The sequence below is a fragment of the Piliocolobus tephrosceles genome, chromosome 6, assembly GCF_002776525.5.
Source record: "Piliocolobus tephrosceles isolate RC106 chromosome 6, ASM277652v3, whole genome shotgun sequence".
In the NCBI taxonomy this organism is placed as follows: domain Eukaryota; kingdom Metazoa; phylum Chordata; class Mammalia; order Primates; family Cercopithecidae; genus Piliocolobus; species Piliocolobus tephrosceles.
The window spans coordinates 25,701,370-25,721,563 of record NC_045439.1 but is presented as its reverse complement, the minus strand read 5'-3'; the positions used below and the strand labels follow the sequence as shown (position 1 = coordinate 25,721,563).

At 36.2% G+C, this 20,194-nt stretch overlaps 1 protein-coding gene across 3 annotated transcripts in view; it reads right to left on the bottom strand.

Moving 5' to 3' along the window:
- The window catches only part of CEP128 (centrosomal protein 128), a 504,131-nt gene that overhangs the window by 300,901 nt on the left and 183,036 nt on the right, over nt 1–20,194 (bottom strand). For all 3 annotated transcript variants that reach the window (XM_023185111.1, XM_023185121.1, XM_026455590.1), the window contains 3 exons: nt 17,218–17,568; nt 9,340–9,990; nt 2,275–2,439 (listed from right to left, as the gene is read on the bottom strand). In XM_023185111.1, coding sequence (XP_023040879.1) covers nt 2,275–2,439; nt 9,340–9,990; nt 17,218–17,568 — 1,167 coding nt within the window. The remainder of the gene's footprint in view (nt 1–2,274; nt 2,440–9,339; nt 9,991–17,217; nt 17,569–20,194) is intronic.

Here is a 20,194-nt window from a genome sequence, read left to right as displayed (position 1 = left end):
AAAATCCCACTATGTGTTAGCCAACAACAAACCTATATCTTATCTCTGTCCTATCCTCAACATCCAGCACAATGCCTGCCACATAGCAGATGTTCCATACATAGCAACATTAAAATAAAATCATTAACTCTTCAAGCTCTGTTCTAAAGTGAATGCTCTACTTATATGAACGTGTGATAACACATGCACCTGAAATATAATAAATAGAATCTGTGAAGCAGCATTTATTCATATTTTTATTTATTTTTTAAATTTTTTGAGATGAAGTCTTGCTCTCTCGCCTAGGCTGGAATGCAGTGGCACAATCTCGGCTCACTGCAACCTCTGCCCTCCGGGTTCAAGTGATTTTCCTGCCTCAGCTACCTGAATAGCTGGGATTACAGGTGCTCGCCACCACACCCAGCTAATTTTTGTATTTTTAGCAGAGACAGGGCTTCACCACGTTGGCCAGGCTGGTCTCGAACTCCTAACCTCAAGTGATCCACCCACCTTAGCTTCCCAAAGTGCTGGGATTAAAGGCATGGGCTACCATGCCCAGCTGCCATTTTCAACATATCAAAATTTTCACCACTATTTCTTAAATGAAGCTATGGAAATATAAAACACATTAATGCAATCTTCTGGCTAACTTCATAATTTCATAAATTAGAATTTTATTATGAAAAAGGTGAAAAATTTAGCATTATCACCAGAGCAACTACAACCTGGCAATAGATACATTAAATACATGTGAACATTAGACACAATTAAAACAAAGCATGACATAGAACTAAATGACAGCTGTTTTCAAGACTATAGGCCTAAATTTAGCAACATAAGCACATTTGATCATAAACTCCTAACTTACATTTCATTTCCTTGACTTTACCAATTACTAGAGAATTTATACATATATTTAATTTTATATTTATATGTAATTTTTTACTACTATCTATATTTATATATTAATTATATATATTATATATGTTAATAGTAGCAACATTTTATACACAACAAAAAGCAGAAATGTAAGCAAAGCACTAAGAAAGTTTCTTCCTAGAAGTTTATGAGTAGTTTTATGACAGCCCACACAGTGCTAATTCCTTTCATCATAGATTTTAGTAATCCTGATCAAGCACATACGTGCATTCATTTGGCCCATGTATATACTGTCATATCCTATTAACAATATTTTGACGGCAATTTTTTACATTTGACTTCTATTACCTTCAATTTCAAATCCTTTTAGGAAGTGGGTGAAAGATAAAAATTTAAATATCTGTTATCTATTCTTAGTTGACTTTTTGCCACAAGAGAACCTCAAAAGTAGTGACTTCAAAAAATATTTACTATTCTATCCAACACATGATATATGAAGTCACTCAATAATTTTACACATCTACTCAAAGGAAAGCAGTGAGCCTGATGGGGATGTACCAAAGCTGCAACCTTCTTACTATAAGAATTAATAGTTATAGTGTCTAGCACGTAAGTGAACACTTAACCATCAGGTAATTTGAACCTCAGTTTTGTCACAGATCCAAAGAGATCAATAAAACCTAATTACTACAGACTGAATGTGTGTACCCCAGAATTCATAGTTGAAAACTAATCTCCAATGTGATGATAATTGAGGGTGGGAGGTGATTTGGGAGGTGATTAGTTCATAAGGGTAGAACCCTTATGAATACGATTAATGCCCTTATGAAAGAGACCTCAGAGAGCTCTCTCTCCACTTCCATTATGTGAAGACACAGCAAGAAGAAGCATCTGTGAACCAGAAAGCAGGCCCTCACCAGACACTGATTCTGCCAGCACCTTGATCTTGGACTTCCCAGCCTCCAGAACCATGAGAAATAAATATCTGTTGTTTTTATTCTATCCAGTCTATAGCATTCTGTTATAGCAGCTCTAACAGACTAAGACACTAACCCAAAGAGTTGTAAGAATTAAATGATGGGTAGACATAGCTAAACCAGTTGGCATAAATATCTGACTTATAGTAGAGCCTCAGTAAACCATCCTTCTTTTTTTTCTACTTCATTTCTAAATTTCTATTTTAAGACACAGAAAAAATTCAAAATCAAATTTTTACACTTCAAATGTATTAGAAGCTGAATGGGTGGTTGAAAGAATAAAAATCACAGCACTCTAATAAACTGTCTTTTTGGGGGGGCACCAAAACAACTTTCCTGTGAAAGACTACAATTATCATTTATTAATATATAAAATATGTTCTAGAGGAAATTAAAATTGAAATTAGAATTTGAAATTAGAATTCACTCATATTTTTACCCTTTCTTCTAGTTGATCCTTCAAACATTGATATTTTAGCTTCAGTTTTTTGTTCTCATTTTCATTCTGGGTTAATTCCTCTGTCAGTCTGTCACACTGTGATTTCAACTTATCCAGTTGACCACGATGAACTTTAGCCATATTCTTCTCTTCTAAACTTTCAGCCTGAGAAAAAGAGAAGGAAAAAAGAGAAAGTCCACTAGCCATAGTCAAAATACACCAAACACATTACACATTTTATCAGTGGAAAAACACTGCAAGATTTTAGCTCATTCAAAGCATTCATATATAAAAATTAAAATAAACATAAGGGAAATGTTCTCTGCATTTATTCAATCGCTCATCAGTATTTACCAAGCATTTACGAAGTGGCAGATACTGGACTAGATGCTAAAGATAACAGATATGAATAGTAAGAGAGTCCGATGCAATGATCTATTTGACAAGACTGAATGAGAAGTGCTTATCGAAGGTGTAAGCTGGACATTTTGGAAATTCAAAGAAGAGATACCAGCTCTGCTCAGAGGGGAAGGAGTTATTAGAGAAGTGTCCCAAAAAGGAAATACTATGAGATGTTACTAACTGATAAGTTCCTTTGTCTATAGACGGGGCTTAACATTCCTGTTTGACTTCACTCCTGGTTTCTATGAAATAATTGTGTACTTTTTATGTAAGTCATTATCAATACTACTCTTATGGGACTAAAAAACATTACGAAGTATAACAACCAAGAAACTACAAACTTAATATGAAAAAGTTTACCAGTTATTTTTTCAACATCAGTAGTGTAGTGAAATATCTATTTGTTGATCTTTATATAGCATATAACCAGAATCAGCTTTTAAAAAATAAACTTTGGGAATAATCTATTCTATATAGGAAATTCAGTAAAGATTTGTCAGGTATGTGAACTTAAAGAATTTTGAAATAACAATAATGTAAACACCATGTGGCGGACACTGCTCTAAGATCTTTTTGTATACAGGTTTTCCTCATTTCATCCTCGCAACAACCTGTGAGAATGAAATAAGGTATCATTATTGTCCTGATTGCAATAATAATAAGAAAAAAAGCAAGCTAATCACTTTCCCAAAGATACACAGTGCGTAAATGCAGAGTCAGGATTTGAACCCAGGAATTCTTTCTAATGTCCATGCTTTCAACTACACCACACTGCCTCCCAAAAGGTACAGTATCATTAGGTTTTAAAAACCAACTGGGTGAAACTAGAAATGCATGAAACACACCTACCAGTTGCTAACAGTCTGTAAGCACTCACATTTAATCTGTTTGAAATGTATGTTTTAATGCCTAAAATATGTTTCTTTTATTTTTATAAATTTATTATATGAGTTTAATTAGGTATATAGGAACACAATCAATGGAAACAATTTCCTGAAAGAAGTTTTGTGAGTTTTAGACAAAATCTATATTTTATTTACCTCACAAAATTTACCTAAGAGCTGATGCCACATTAAATTAACAAAGAAATTGATTTTTTATGAGCAATCCTATATTCACAGCCCAAAACAAATTTACAAAATAAAATCTCTCATCAGGAAAAGTGTTCAATTACAATTTTAAGTTTCAGTAGAATGCTTTTACTTTTTTTTTTTTTTGTCCTAACAAAAGTATAGGTAAATACAAAGAATTCCCCCTAAGGTCTGTAGTGTGCTGCAGCCAGCTCATCGACACTGTCAAAAGCCAACTGGCTCTTATCGTCCCAACTTCACCCCTCTCCAATGATATCTCATTTGATAGCTTGAAATCAGCCAAGAAAGTGGTATTCAGAACTACCAAACTTGGCAAATGCCATAAATCAAGGGTTTTCCACCCACCAGAAGCTTGTTTTCAAATATTTATCAGCACACCAATGCAGAAGCCTGACTAACAACTTACTTATTGTTGTGGTTTTTATTACATTTATATTTCATTTCAGAATTTACAAACTGATGTTTGTGCACAACAACCCAGTGATATAGAAGGACATTACTATTCCTATTTTAACAGTGAGGCATAAACAAGTGAAATAACTTGACCAAGATCAAACGGTCAGCAAATGGCAAAAACACAGAACTCCAATCCTGTATCTTTTGATTCCAAAAAAAAGGCTCTACAAAATTATTTTGTTGAAATTGCAATGAGGTAATATACCAATATCCTGAAACTATTAATAGCAGAGCATGTCATTAAAACATTTTAAATTTAAATTTAAAAATAGGTATGAGGGGGTGATTCTAGATGGAGGAAAAAATAGAACCAAAGTATACAGAGAAGAAAATATGGATGACTTATCAGAGCTTATTAGACTCAAAAATGTAGTAAGTTAAAATGAAGCTGAAAAACACAGAAATATAACATTTGTAGAGCTACTTGTCTAAAACTCCATTGTGTGCATGATTCAGTATATTACATCTCCTGTGATGGCCTTTGCTATCAACTCATTTTAATTAACATAAATAAGTAAAAAGTATGGATATATTAATAAAATAGCATGAGGTGGTGATTGTTCCTTAAGGGTAAATTGTTTGGTTTCAAAGGAAAGTGCTGGGCTCACACAATCTCTGGCCATTCTTCCAATTCTAGAGCAACTTCAATACCACACATTAGGGAATAGCTTTAACACCCCTCCCAGATCTCAATCTTTCAAATAAAAAAAAATAAAAAAATAAAAAAAGCCCCAAAGGACTCAGAAGATCCACAGAATGCTTATAAATTCTAACTTCTTTACACACAGGGAATTTAGTAAAGCTTTGCTTTCATCTCACAACAAATGAACTCAAAGCACTTCCTCAAAAAAAATGAGGAAATCAATTTTCCCACATTACATGGAGAAATCCAAACGAAACAGATCATAGAGCAAGTCAGGAGCAAATGCTCTGATTTCTACCTTTTTCAACATTTCAACTTATATCCACCGAATATCTTCTGTATGTCTGGACATTATGCTAGACATCATAAGAGGATACAAAATGGCTTAGATCTAATGCCTGTCCCTCTAGAAACTTATGTACACTCAACAAACCAAAATACAAGGCAGCCTAAATGTGCTGTACCTGAGGCACCAATAAAGACCTATGGAAACACAGTGGACCAAGAGATTAGCCCCACCTCAGTTGAGATTTAGTCCAACTTCAGTGGATCCATAAAAGAAGTAAAAAATTGGGCCTTAGAGGATTTGGCAGAATTCTTCTTCCTGCAGACTAGGAGGCCAATTCAGATAGAGAATGAGCAGTCAGAAGTATGCACAGTGATCTATATTTGTACGAAGAATGTTGGAGAGCATAAAAGGTAATGAATGGGCCGGACACAGTGGCTTATGCCTGCAATCCCAGCACTTTGGGAGGCTGAGGTGGGTGGATTATGAGGTCAAGAGATGGAAACCATCCTGGCCAACACTGTGAAACCCCATCTCTACTAAAAATACAAAAAGTAGCTGGGCATGGTGGTGCACACCTGTAGTCCCAGCTACTTGGGAGGCTGAGGCAGGAGAATCGCTTGAACTTGTGAGTCAGAGAACTTGTGAATCAGAGGCTGCAGTGAGCTGAGATCACACCACTGCACTCCAGGCTGGTGACAGAGCAAGACTCCATCTCAAAAAAAAAAAGAATGAATGTACATGAGTAAGGTAGAATCATTTTAAGGGGGGTGCTGGGCTGGGGTGGAGACTTTATTACAGAGACAGTAAATAACTAACATAGGTTTTTCAGTAGAAAGTGACACACTCAGATATACATTTTGGGAAAGGAAATTAGAGAGTATCTGGGGGAATAAAGGGAGGGGTTGTGGGTAGAGAAAGGAACTAGAGGGAAATAGGGAAATTACTTAGAAGTATGGCTAGGTTGCAAGTTAGCAGTCTGCATTCTGTTTTCTAGTACGACATGATATATTGTCCATATGCCAATGTATCCATGAGCAAAAGCAATTATTATTTCTCACTGAAGAATGCATATCTGAATGTGAGAATTATGGTCTTATAGAGATGATCCTGAACGTGCTCTAACTGAAAAAATTATGACTAACTCCTGACCATTGTGTTGATTATTATACAACCTAAATAATGGTGATAAGACATAAGTACTAGTGATTCTAGTTTCAACAATAGTCTCAAGAAAACTGCAAGCTTCTTAAAACAAACCATTGCTCTATGCCATGCCAGTTTCTCCCAATAAATCATTACATGCTTGTCCTCATGCAAAAACCCTGCCTTCCTTTCACATCACACCATTTCTCATCAACCCCCTCTACCTTGCTGTCAACAGCTGACTGACCAGTCACCCTCTTCACTGTGGTTTTTGGCATGTGACCAATTAATGCCTTCACAATATCTTAAATATCCAAGTGTCCATCCCATAAGATAGCTTCCAAGTTATTTGACCTGTTCTTTCCCAACTACCTACACCAACATTGCACAATAGCAACCATGCATGACCACACCTTAGACCTTAACTCTGAAAACTTTAAGATTGCACTGCAATATAAGAATGCCTGACCAAATCAACAACCTCTGACCGCAAATTTTTATCCTTCAACTTTCTCATTCCTTTGCCCACAATCTTTGTTCTTCAATGTTAGCCACATGGAAGTACTTTACATGCTCCTAGACTAGTCTCGTTCAGTTTGTACCAGTCTACATACAAGTTTTCATCTTCACTGCTCCTAATTTCTTGCTGCACTGCTGTCCTATTCTACTTCAGAGAGAAGAAAGGCTATCAGTCAAGATTCACACCAATTTCCCCAGATCATCCCTACCAACTTACCCAGTCTTACTGGTTTCTTCCGAATCCTTCAGAGGAAGGAGGCCTTGTCTCCTGTTGAATGCTATTTACTCTTATTTTTTTTTATCAAATCCCCTCACATCGCCTCATGTACTTTCTCCATCAACCTCTGTTGAATGGAATGAAGGCTTTTTATACTTCTTCTTTCAGCTTGTCTGTCACATTTATCTTTCTTGATTATAAATTTCTTAAAATGTCTTAGCTGGATTTCTAAGATATCATTCTCTTTTGATTCTCTTCCTATCTGTCTGTCATATGGTCTTTTATTTTCATTTGCTAGGCCCTTTTAGTAAATTCTTTCCTTCAAACATTAGTGTTTGAGAGTCTCATCCTCTTTTTATTATCTGCACAATCTCATCCAAATCCCATGGCATCAACTACCACCCAAGAGTTAACTGGCTCCCAAATATTTCATTCTAATCTCAATTTCTCCCTCAACTCTTGACCCTACTAATTATTACGTACTAATTATGTGCTAATCTGTTCCACCTAGACTTTCTTGGTTAAGCTTAAAATTCCTCCCCCTAACACAATCTGCTAAAAAACAACAACAACAAAAACAAACTAGATTTGCCACTGTTCTCTTCAAATCTTCTATTCTGTCTGTATTCTCTATGTTGGCAATAGCATCATTATCCACCTAGTCACCCACAGTCATTACCTACCCGTCCTTGAGTCTAAACTTTTTTCCAGCCTAGCAAAGCAGTTAAGAACACAGTCAGTTAATTACCTGAGTTCAAATCCTTTCCCTACCACTCTCCTGCTCTAAGGCCGTGGGCAAATTACTTAACCTTCTGTATCCCAATTTCCTCATCGGGGAGAAAATAATACCACACAATCTGCAGGGGGAGGTGGGTATTAAATGATTAACACTTGTAAAGTTCTTAGAGCAGTGACTGGCATAAAGTGTTGAAAAACTGTTTGCTGGTAGTATTGTTATTGTCACAGCCAATCAGTCAACATGTAATATATATCTCATTTTCTATAAGATCAGCTCTTCTTCTCCATATCCCTAATTCTACTTTTGTTTATATATTCATCAACTCTGAAAGATTACTATTCCATAGTTCATCACAATTAAAATGTGTATCTTCCACATTTTACCATCTCTGACCTGGGAGTTCTTACACTTGATGACATATCATTGTTTCATAGGCAGGAGGCAGCATTTTTATTTCTTAGGATGACATGCATCTAGTAATAACAGCAATGATGCACCTGACAAGGTGTCTTAGGTTTAAGGAAATATAGTAAGGGTCTCTTACCTATTTTAGCCTCCATTCTGACCCACCAACCCCAATTGAAGACCCCAAATCTTCATGCCAGAAGGCTATCTAGGACTGGGGAAGAACTTATAGAATAGCTACATCATTTTACAGATGTCAGCTGTTTCAATATCATTTCATCTTGCATCATAAGCATTTTGAAAATAGTAGTTGCATTTCAAAGACTTTTGAAAAACATTATAATAATTAACCTTTGAAGATTTATCCATTCATCCATTCACCTATTCAATAGATATTTGCAATGTTCCAAAAAACTGTTGTAGGCACTGGGGATATAGCTAGAAGCAAAACAGACTAAAAATCCCTATCCTCAGAGAGTCTTCATTTCAATAAAGGGAGATTAAAAAATAAATAATATGGAATCTATATCATATGATAAGTGTTATGGAAAAAAAAAAAAAAAGACGGGAAGAGGAACAGATTTATCACACTCCTGACAATCATGTTATAAAATGATTGCCCTGCATGGTGATAATGCTAATAACATTAGACCTTAGAAACATTTCTTCAAATGCAAGATCCCAATTAGGCATTTACCCAGGCAACTTTGATTTGGAAAAGAAGGAGTAAATCTCAAAAGCCTTGGGTTTACACAGCCCATAAGCTGATCCACTTTAGTTACCATACTAATAAGAACTGTGGTTATAGCTTCTCTGGCCTTGACGAGTCTTTGCCTTTTATATTTTAGGAGGTCATAAATGTTGAATGAGGGCACGTTTCAGGTCCACGACTTACTGCCACCTCTGCCTTTCCTGAACTCCCCAAACAGCTAAACGTTCTTTATAAAGGGCTTCAATGCTCTGAAATAGGTGCTCCCAGGTGGCTGTTATAACTCATTTCAACCTGGCCGAACAGGCATGAATAAGCCTCTTTATTGTTGGTTTTATCTTCCCTTCAGTGCTTGGGAATAGAGAATGATCTCTAAAAGCTTACGCTTTATTAACTTCATGAGCCACCAGAAAAATTCCTTCAGTATCATCAGGATAATTCAGCAGAGGTACCTTCAGTGTCCTGATATGATTCTCAGCCTCACTCTTTTCTTTCTTAAAGTGTTTCATAAGCTCCTGGATATTTTGTTCATGTTTTGTTTTCACACTCTGCAACGATGATGTGAGATCTTTCAGCTCCCTCTGGTGAACATCTCGTTCCAGCTTTAACTGTGTGATGATTGTAGCTGTTTCTTCATCCCTGGATTTTGCCTGTGCAGTGAGGTCAGAAAGGTCCTTAAGCACTGCTTTCTTGGCTCTCTCTTCCTCGGCCAATTTATTAGCAAGATCTGCTCGGATGGCACTCAGGTCCTTGATGGACTCTTGCATCTCAAGAAGTTTAGCTTTGTCCTGGGCCTGGCTCTTCTTGAGCTCTGCAATTTCTTCCTCCAAGTGCGCTTTCTCAACTTTCATTTGGCTTTGGATCTTACTCTGCTTTTTCAATTCGCTTTCCAGTCTATGGATGGTATCCAGGGAATTCTTGACTTCCAATTCAAGGTCAGCTTGATGAGACTTAATATCACGTAGTTTCTCCTCCTTGGAGTGAAGCTCCTCCTCCTGAAGGGCACGCTTTGTTAGGACATCATTCAATTCCTTTCGAAGATTCTCTATTTGTTGTAATGCTGCATACATCTGGGTTTTCAATTCATCCTTTTCTTTTAAAATCTATCAGGTTAAGAACATGAAGCAAAAGAAAAAAATAAAAGTTACTGTAAAATTCACCATAGACTGTGCCAGTCAGCAAAATAAAGCTTAACCCACAAGGAGAAACAAAATCCATCAAATAATTTTTGTATTTTTTCCATTTTGCAATAAAAATACTTTTAGGCTAGAAAGCGGAGGGGCGGGGGGGCAATATATAATTGTCCTGAAATAGCAACACACTGAAATATATATTTCAAATTTTCATCACCAAAACTTATTTCAATCTATGGTCACAAATAATTATTTAAATGTTAGATAGAATTGAGCAAGCAAATGGGGAAAGCAAAGACTCCCATTATAAAGAAAACTTACTAGAGGTTGAAATAATACAGTATTACCTAAAATAATAATGATGTGCATTCCAATGATATACTTTAAACAAGGAGAAATCCCAAAACTGAGATGGAAAATAATACAGGGAAGCATGCAGATACAATATAAGAAAGTTTACGGTCCATTCAGCCATTATTTTCAAAATATCAATGGTGACAAAAAGTCACCAATATGCAACTGGGAGCCTTGAAGCCCACAAAGATGGAAATGAGATTAAGTCAGGGAAGGTAGGGAAAGGGCTCAAGTGAAAAGTCAAGGGCCTACAAGTCCATCATTCTATGCCAGCCTCTCTACAATTTACATTGAGGGACAGAGGCCAAGGGTTAACTCTTCTGGTGTCTAATTCTCACCACCTAATCATTGCAAATAAAATAGTGGGCAGCCAAGGGAGCCAAGATTGTTTCCTATACAACACTGGCACCAAAGAGAATCTCCATGTCTACTTACTGATGCCCACACCATGTCTTGAAACAGGTGGGGAAGAAAAGGAACCAATTAAGACTCATTTCAGAATTACAAGTAATGAGTTAAAATGCAAACATTTGCAAGACATTTCTACACTTCACATTCTATACTTCGGTGTAAAACAATTTATGATAAAAATTTAATGAGTCAATCACTCCAAAAAAAAGTTTTCCCAATCCCTCTCAGTTTTAACCGAAAGAAAGAAAGAGCACAAAGATAACATGAGAACTAATAAAAGGAGGTGAATAAGCCGTTGAGCTCTGACCAGAAAGAAGCAAATTTGATTCTCAGTTCAATCGTGGGCAATTCTATGGCCTCAGTGAAATCATTTCTCCTACTAGAGAAAAGAATAATAGCTATTTCATAAGACTGTGATGAAGATTAGTGAGAAAGGGGAAACAAAAAGTTGGAGTAGAATTTAAGTTCAAGGAGGTACTAGGGTTTCAGGGAGGTGTTTATGCAAGGTAGTGATCAAAACTGTAAAAAGAGCCAGGCCCAGTGGCACACACCTATAATCCCAGCTATTTGGAAGGCGGAGGTGGGAAGATAGCTATGGCTCAGGAGTTCAAAACCAGCCTGGGCAACATAGCAAGACCCCGTCTCTACTGTGAAAAGACAGGATAACTGAAGAGAAGGAACTCTGGAACACAGATGAAGGAGTTCAATTTCAAAAGAATGTAAGGTAGGAGAAATATAGATAAGCCTAAGGGTAGATGTATTATTTTTCTACCGTTTCATAACAATTTCGAACAGACTTAGTAGCTTAAAACAATACATATTTTTTATCTCACTGCTTCCAATAGGTCAAACAGCCAAGCAAGGTATTCAGTTTAAGGCCTCCTAAGACTAAAATCAAGGTATCAGCTGGCCAGGGCTCTTGTCTGGAGGCTCTGAGGAGAATCCATGTCCAAGTTTATTCAGGTTTCTGATACAACTTGTTTCCATACAGTTGTAGGACTTTGGGTACCCACTTCCTTGCTAGGTTTGGCCAGCGATTATTCTGAACTTCTAGAAGCCAACCTTGTTCCTTGGCTTATGGATTCTGCCATCTTCAAAGCTTGAACAGCTTGATGAATCCTTCCCAAGCTTCAACTCTCTCCGACATCCCCTTCTCCCAATAGCCAGAAAGAAAACTTCTATTGAGGGCTCATGTGATTAGATTAGGCCCATCCAGATAATATGATCACAGGAATAATGTCTTATCATATTCATGGGTTCCAGAAATTAGGGTGACTTCTTTGGGGAGGGTCATTCTACTTACCAAACCAGAGAACACAAAAACTGATAGAATCAAGTTTGGGCTGTAAAGATGGCGTGGGAGGGACTGAGCAAGGGTAGGGGCCTTCGATACAGTGATATCCATTTGAAGCAGATAACTTAGCCCCCTTGGCATGAGTTGAGAGACTTATAGGCAGTGCTGAGGATTAAAATTATATTTTCATAATGAAATAATATCATGTAAAGTGTCTTTAATTATGAAATATTATATCTTCCTGAAATTGGATTAAAAAGCAATTTCTTTTTCTCACATAACAGGAAGTCCAGAGATAGGGTGGTTCAAGAAGAATCCCTCAAAGCTCAGGCTCTGCTACTCTATAACTCTCCATCTTTTGCTGTCTTTGCAGTGTTCCAAGCGTCACATCAATTCCTGACAAAGGTGACAGCCGCAGGGCAGACCGTCACTGACCTTGTGGGTCAAGTTTGGAATATCTTTGGCAATACAGATACTAAAAGTTAAGCTCTGTCGATTTGCTTCTGGTTAATTGCTTGCCTAGTATCCACAGCTTAAGATTTTGTCTAGACATTTCTCTCAGTCTGAAAATGTCAATGTCTTTACTACCATCTCAATACCCTGGACATACCCAGGGCCCTCAATTGAGTAGCCTTTATCTTGAGGAAGATCAGAACAGTAGAACTGGGTCCCCTTTGTCTGACCAGGAATGCTTAAGAACTTGAAAGGATCCTGAGAAAAAGGCTTGATTTTTAACCCTTTTTTTTTTCTTGCTGTTTCCGGCTTCCCTCTTATGCTTGCACCAATTTCAGTTTAGATAAATAATGTGGCTTTTCCAAGCCTAAAGGATTCCAAATTATCAGACTCATAGTCAATATGGATTATAGATTGCAGACTTCAGGCTCCTCATCTTAAAAAACAAACAAACAAACAAACAGAAACGAACAAAACTCTGCTTTTAGACACACCAGTTTCAACCTAAACTTGTCTTTCTCTTGTAATACCTTACTGAAGGCTGAAGTAGATACACAACATACTCCAACATCCTAAAGTTTTCCTACCAGTCACTTAATACTATCCTCTTATTCCCAGCATCACTGCCTCTAAATATGATTTCTCTTCTAAACCAGTTGCTTCCAACCACATAGCAAAGTTTACCAACTTTCCCTTTAGAACAATATGATCCTCTCTTGCCCCTTACCCTACTTCTCCTCTCAGCCAATCCTACAATTTAGGTTATTTTGCTTATAGCTCCTTATTGCTAGAACTCAAAGTTTACATAAACGTGAATTTCTTCTGCTGAGGGTAAGAGAAAATCCCAATCCGAACTGGCTTAAACCACAAGAAAATCATTCCAGGCAGAAGTGCTCCAGAGACAGTATATCAAAGCTCTGGCTTCACCTCTCTGCAATTTTATACCTAGTGATGGTCTTGCATTAATTATTGAATGGAATGGATAGGGGGAGGGAAGAGGTAACCATGAATACTATAGAAGCCAACTGCTATTTCTATAGAAGTTTTGCTGTTACTGTTTAGGAGAAGGAATGGAAAAAGTGGAAAGTCGGGTTGACTCCAGATTAGAAATCGGTAAAATGTATGAGGGAGAAGAAAGAAATTGAAGATGTGATGAGAATGACATCAAAGTAGCTTTTGATGAAGTCCAATGTGACAGGAAGAAAACTGAATCCTGAAACTGGCTAGTAAACCAGAGGAATATAGAAAGATCAAAATTGGGTATTAATAGTTAAAAAAGCTAGGTGGTAGGGAAGAGAAGAATTCTGAAAGATCAGACTGAGCTTTGGAACTGAAGGCTTGAACATGGAACAATTACAGATGAAGATAAAATTTAAACACAGAAATTGGACGCTGAAGTAGAATTATTTCAGTGAAGGTCACTATAAAATAAGACATTAGTGAATTATAAGGACACAGACTTCAGTAGGTTGAGGACTTGAACTCTGAAGTTACTAAGGATGATGGCAAGAATTATATGACATAAAACAGGCTGATGCAAAGCCAAGCTAAAATCCTTGAGAAATGTAGTGGCATAAATGAAAAATAGCCAACAGTCAAGAGCAAAAATGGGAAAAGAATGTTCTAATCAGGCAGTCCAAGCTTCCAAAGAAGGGGCAAAAGAAAAGATGATTGAAAAAAGCCCTGAAAATAGCTGTGTGAAGCCAAAAGAATGATACTATCTAAAACCATGGCAATTATAGAAACAGAAGCCAAGTCCTCAAAGACCTGAACACAAAGTATTGTATATACAGTTTGGTTTTCTTTTTTAATTAACTAAAAGGTAGATGAGGGGATTACTCAATGTTTTTGTTTTGTTTTGTTTTGTTTGTTTTACCTGCATGTGAGGGAAAATGCAGGCAGACGGCTGGATTATACTAATACACACTCTAGCATTTCTTGAATGGTATGTGATAGGACTGTATATGCATTCAAAAAATCATACACTCTGGCACTGATCCTTCTTACTTTCAACCATTGAAAAACTCAGATTTTACAAGATAGCATATATTACACATAACTCTTTTTTTGCCAGCAGGAGGGAAATATGCAGAAGGAATATATGGTAATTTAAGCTTCTTGAAGTCAAATACTATCAAGCAAAAAGCTCAATACATAAGTAAGCCAATTATTCTGCCAATTCAGCAGGGGGAAAAAAAACCCTGGAAAGTATTCCCATTATCCATATTAAAAAGGAATATGAAAAAAATTGGAAACATTCAGAAAAGCATATACTATGATCGGAGTCCAGTCTTTTCCTTTGTCATTTTCAAAGCACCTGTACAAACCAATGATTTCAAACAGTACCTTAACAGAAAAAGAGAAGCAAAAATACCACAACTTATGGCTAGATTATTTGTATCTATTAAGTTTTCAGTCTCCTAATATGTGTTACCTACATATCCCTGAAGCACACCACAATTCCCTGATGTAAATATCCATTTCATTGTCCTTGAGGAAAGTATACAATTTGATCTGTCTGGGTTTTTTTTTTTTCTTTTTTTCTGCAGTGATATGCGATTTGATATTACACATCATTCAGTAACGAAGTAGTTTTGTAATATGATATCTTATAATCTTACTAAGATTCCAGAAATGTAAAAAGCAGGAAAAAAGAAATAAATCGGAGAAGTTTTTAAGAGAAAAAAAGCCTTCTGTCATTTAGTATATTTTTTAAGTAACAAATCTTAAAGCAGAAAATTATGCTAGAAAAAGAAAACTGGCGGTAGACACAGAACCATACTGCAAATATGAGGAGAGCATCATATGAGCATATAAAATGACTCAGTAAGGGTACTTATTAAGTAATTTATTCTTTAAGCCACCATATGTTATATTTGTAAATCGGCATAATTTTTATTTTAATACACCCTTCCAAAATACCTTGGAGTCAGTTTTTGAAAATAATTAGCCCTAAAAATCAAAAAGAAAGTAGCTGTATTACAAATATGTTAAGGTGGCTTTGTGATTTTATTAAGAATTAACTATCCCTTTGAAATAATATTCAGTAATATATTTTTTGAAAATTTTTCCAAAATTATTTACCATGTATTTCCACATCACAGATTTACTGAGCACATTTCTTACCCTTTTTCCTTGAAAAACCATTGCTCTAACTGCAACATGCTGCATTAATTTTTAAGGCTTTTAAAGGAGAAATTACAACGCCTGCTGTGATAATTGTGTTACGACCTTAACTGTGGTAATCACTTTTAAACTGCTTCTTTGCTTATCATTAGTAATGCTAAGTGATAAAAATAATTGGAAGTATTCTGGGAAATCATTGTTAAACAATTTTTAATATTCTGAAAACTCAACCTAGAAAAGTCTCAGCACCATGGACTGGAATACTGTATGATGACATGGACCCTTCTAAATCTCTTCTAATTAAGTAAAATCTCCAGATGAGATTTTCAATCAGTCAATTCCCTCAACCACTCCTCTTGCTAGCCACCTACCTACCTTACAGTCAGGCTCACTGAGCCAGTTGCCAGATCAGGCTGACAACAGAATAATCAAGATAGAGCAATTTCCTGGGATCAGATCAGTTCAAGCACAAGTCTGAAAGCTTTAGAACTGCTTTACTTCAGGGCAACCAGCCACCCAGTATGTGTCAGATGGGTTAAAATGAAAAGCAATCTGCAGTGAGTGCAAAATGATCATTTTTTTCATCTTCTATATGTCCGAGAAATTCATATGTAAAAGATAAAGTATCTTTTCCATGACACCTCATCTGAAGTAAGCATCTGTCACTCTTAAATGCTGAAAATTGATTTTATAAATATAATGCCCTACATTTTGTTTTCTTTTCAAAGAAAGTCAACTTATCCAAATGATTATTCTTTTGGAATGTACAGAGTTCTTGACAAGTGACAAATGACAAAGCACAAATGATAAACCAAGAATAAACATGCATAAAAATCAATCACGACTTTCCTGCTTATTATCTTATAAACATCTGGGTTTAATTCAACCCAAAGATATATCAGATGAGAATCAACATAGGAGCATAAAATCCATTTAAAGTAACTGATTATACAAGAGAAAAGTTAATGTGAAATGCATACTTAGATGAGTGAAATGCGTTTTGTTGCTATCAAAAGGGCATAAAAGCAAAGTCTTGAAGAGGGTTGTGATCCCATAACACTGCTCAGCCAGTGAGATCCTCAGCGTACACATTTAAGTAAGCCTATTACAGTTGCTGCCAGTAAATGGCCCTAGTAACTACTGCATTTTTTTAAATGCTTCTTTCTAACCAATACCTAGTTGAAATACATAAATAAATGAGATTTTAAAATACATGCATTGGGAGGAAAGTTGTGTGAAAATAAGGAAGATTTAGTAATTTTCTTCCATTGGAATATCAGGAGATTAAAGAATAATTCAATTTAGGAAACTTACACCTACACTGGGGCAAGGGGTACATCTATTGATGGGCCAACTCTGAAAAGCCACATAATATTAAACTATGAAAAGGCTTAAGTAAAAAATATTTAAAAATTAACCTTTATACTTTGAAACAGCCAACCATAAGGATTCTTCTATCAAGGGCATATTGATTATATGCAAAGTGTTTTTTCAAAGGATAGATGAATGAATGGTTGGGTCACACTGAAAACCATTCCTTAGGAATGTGGCTTTTATACCTGATTATTCTTGCCTGTCAGTTCATCAACCGTTTCAGATTGTTTCTCCAATGCTCGCTCTAACTTCTTATGTTTAAGCTTCCACTGCCTAATGGATTCTTGAGCTTTCAGTTTCAGGTCTTCCCTCCTCTTCTCCGCCTCCTCTTTCAGGGCCTCTGACTGCTGGAGCTCACTGAGGTACTGCTCAGCCTGCTTGGTTGCATCCTCCGCATGGCGAGTCAGCTCTGAGATCTGAAGGTCAGCATGCTTACGCTCGGCCTCACATGTGTCAAAGTGACTCTGGATCTCCTTAAGTCGATCCAACATCTGGAGTTGCTGTTTTTCCCCATTCTCCAGTTCACGTGTTAAATTCTAGGAATAAAGTATGTGAAACATTAGGAACAAATGCTTGTCAAAACTGGATGTGTAGCATATCATCAAACATGAATCTCTAATGTCACTGAAATGGAAATCATCTGTATTAAAATTCATTAGCAATCAATTTAGAATATATGAGTCATTTTCTTTGTATTTTATAACCACATTAGTTGGGAATAATTTTTTATATAAATATTCCCTCTTTTTTGGACTATTTTATTATCCAAAAAAGGAAAACATGGGTTTCCAATTGACTGTCACTAAAATAGAAGGCACTTTTGAAGAAAACAATGTGCATTATTTTAGTAACAACCTAGTGTTTTGTCCAACTGAAGAAATATTAATGTTTTAAAATGTGTCAGGTTATCAGAGAACTATTAGTAGCAATCATATATAACATTTTGCTTTCTGGCAGCGAAACAAAATAATTAAAAAAAACAAAAATAAGTAACAATAAAGTGACAGAAACATCAGCATAGATAACACTACATTAGGTTCCCAATAAAGTGCTTATACATTGATTATTTCCAGATAAACCAACATAATATTATATATTGAAGCACTTATCCCAAGCTGATATGAATCATTATAGTACACATTTATAAACACATTTAACTTTATTTTGAATATTTCTCTAATCAAGAAAAAAACCTTAAGTCTAGCTTCCCCAAAGCCAGGATGGTGATTATATATTTGGAAATTACACTAAATCATCATGATTAATACATATTTTAAGAATAAGTATATATCTATTTTGAGTTTAAAAATGAGAAGATACTGTTTTAAGTAAGTTTATACAAATAAAATAATCATTAACATTAAGCCATTAAAGAATCATTAACATTAAGCCACTTTTGTAAAGCTTTGTAAGAAAGTGATAAATTCAGAAATAAAGCATTTACAATGGGTCACATAAGCTGCCCCTCCTGAGCCTTACTTTCCAAATACTTAGTGGCAACCAAGGTAACATAAAAAGGTCATGTGTCCAAATAAGAATGGGTTCAAGGGGCTAGAATGAGGCTGTGAGTTGGATAAACAGTAAATAACATCTCCACTGAACTAAGGCCCAGACAAATGAAACTAGAAACATTTACCAAGCTCTTTTGGCTCCAGCAGCAGAGTTTCCAGGTCCAGATTCCACGATCTATGGCTCAAATAAGGTTAAATATAATCTCCCTCATGATTAAAATCATAGTTTGACATTATGGCAAACATTTTTTTAAATGCCTCAAAAACAAACTTCATTTTCTAGGCAACAAGTTTGCATTTGTCCAGTTTGCTAAATTCAAGGCAGCCTGGAAGACACTTCATCCACCCAAATGGGAAATTGAGAACTGTGTACTTGTGTGTGTAGAAAATTCTACAATAAGATCAGAAAAACCCTTGTAATTGTGGTTTACCTTTTGCTCTTATCCTAAAAGTGTTACCAATATGCTAGAAATCAACTTGATTAACAAGCAGCAATCAAGTGATTCCTCATCAAAAGAGAAATGGAACTGATTTTTCTTTTCAACAAATCCTTGGAAAGAAAGTGGTTACACTTTCTGTTCATCAGAGATATGGTTTATAGAAAATTAATAGGACACAGTCTTAATACCAGAGAAGCTAACTCTAATTAGGGAGGTATTTTTACCAACCATTAAATTATAGTAGATAGTCCTAGGTGCTAAAACATGACGAAGAGTTACCTAAAGGCGTCTAGAGTCTACAGTGTGGCTGCAGAGAGTCTCCCATAGGAGGTGATGTATAAGCTGAGATTTAAAAGAAAAGGAGCAATAATAATCAAATAACTATGACTGTGACTGAAATGCATTGAGTAGTCGAGTTTTACCAAAGATTTAATGCTTTATATGAATTACCTCATTCAATCCCAACACAAATCTAAAATGAGACACTATTATCCCCATTTCAGTGAAAAGTAACCAACATTTGCTGCAGTTAATAATTTGTTCAAGATCACACACCTAATAAGTGAGGGCATAGGGATTTGGACCTGGATAATCTGCTTCTAGAGCCCATGTTATCAACCTATTGCTAAACTTTCAGATTCTCAGATGACCCAACTCCATGCCTCTTCAGTCACCCGCTGCCATGGTTTTATCTTGGTGTTTTTATAAGAACTGCCACCTTTAAGGCAAGAAGTTCCTCACTCCACCCTCTTCCCATAACTCTTGGATTTAATTACCAATCTAATCAGCTATTACACCCTCTTCCTTCTGTGTTATCTGTGCTTCATTGTCAAGGAGATAGCCACTCCCTTGAGATTTCTTTTGCTAGCTTTAAATCCTGGCTTTCCAACCCAAACACTGTATTTTTTCACTTTAGCCAGTCTCTTGCTTACACCTAGCCTCCCTCTTTAAACTGTTCATTCACTGAACGTTACCAACAAAACCACCAACTCTAGGTGAACTTAAAAAATTCCTAATTCCTATGTCGGGTTGAGTCCTGTAAGAAACGTCACACAGGATTATCAGATGATGTGACCACACACTGAGAGTCAACTCACTGGCACCCAGAAAGTCTTCCACATGCCTCAACCCACCTCACGCAAGGGCCATTATTACAAAAAGTCTCATCTCTGACCCTACCATTTTTACCCTTGGTTTTGGTATGTACTATA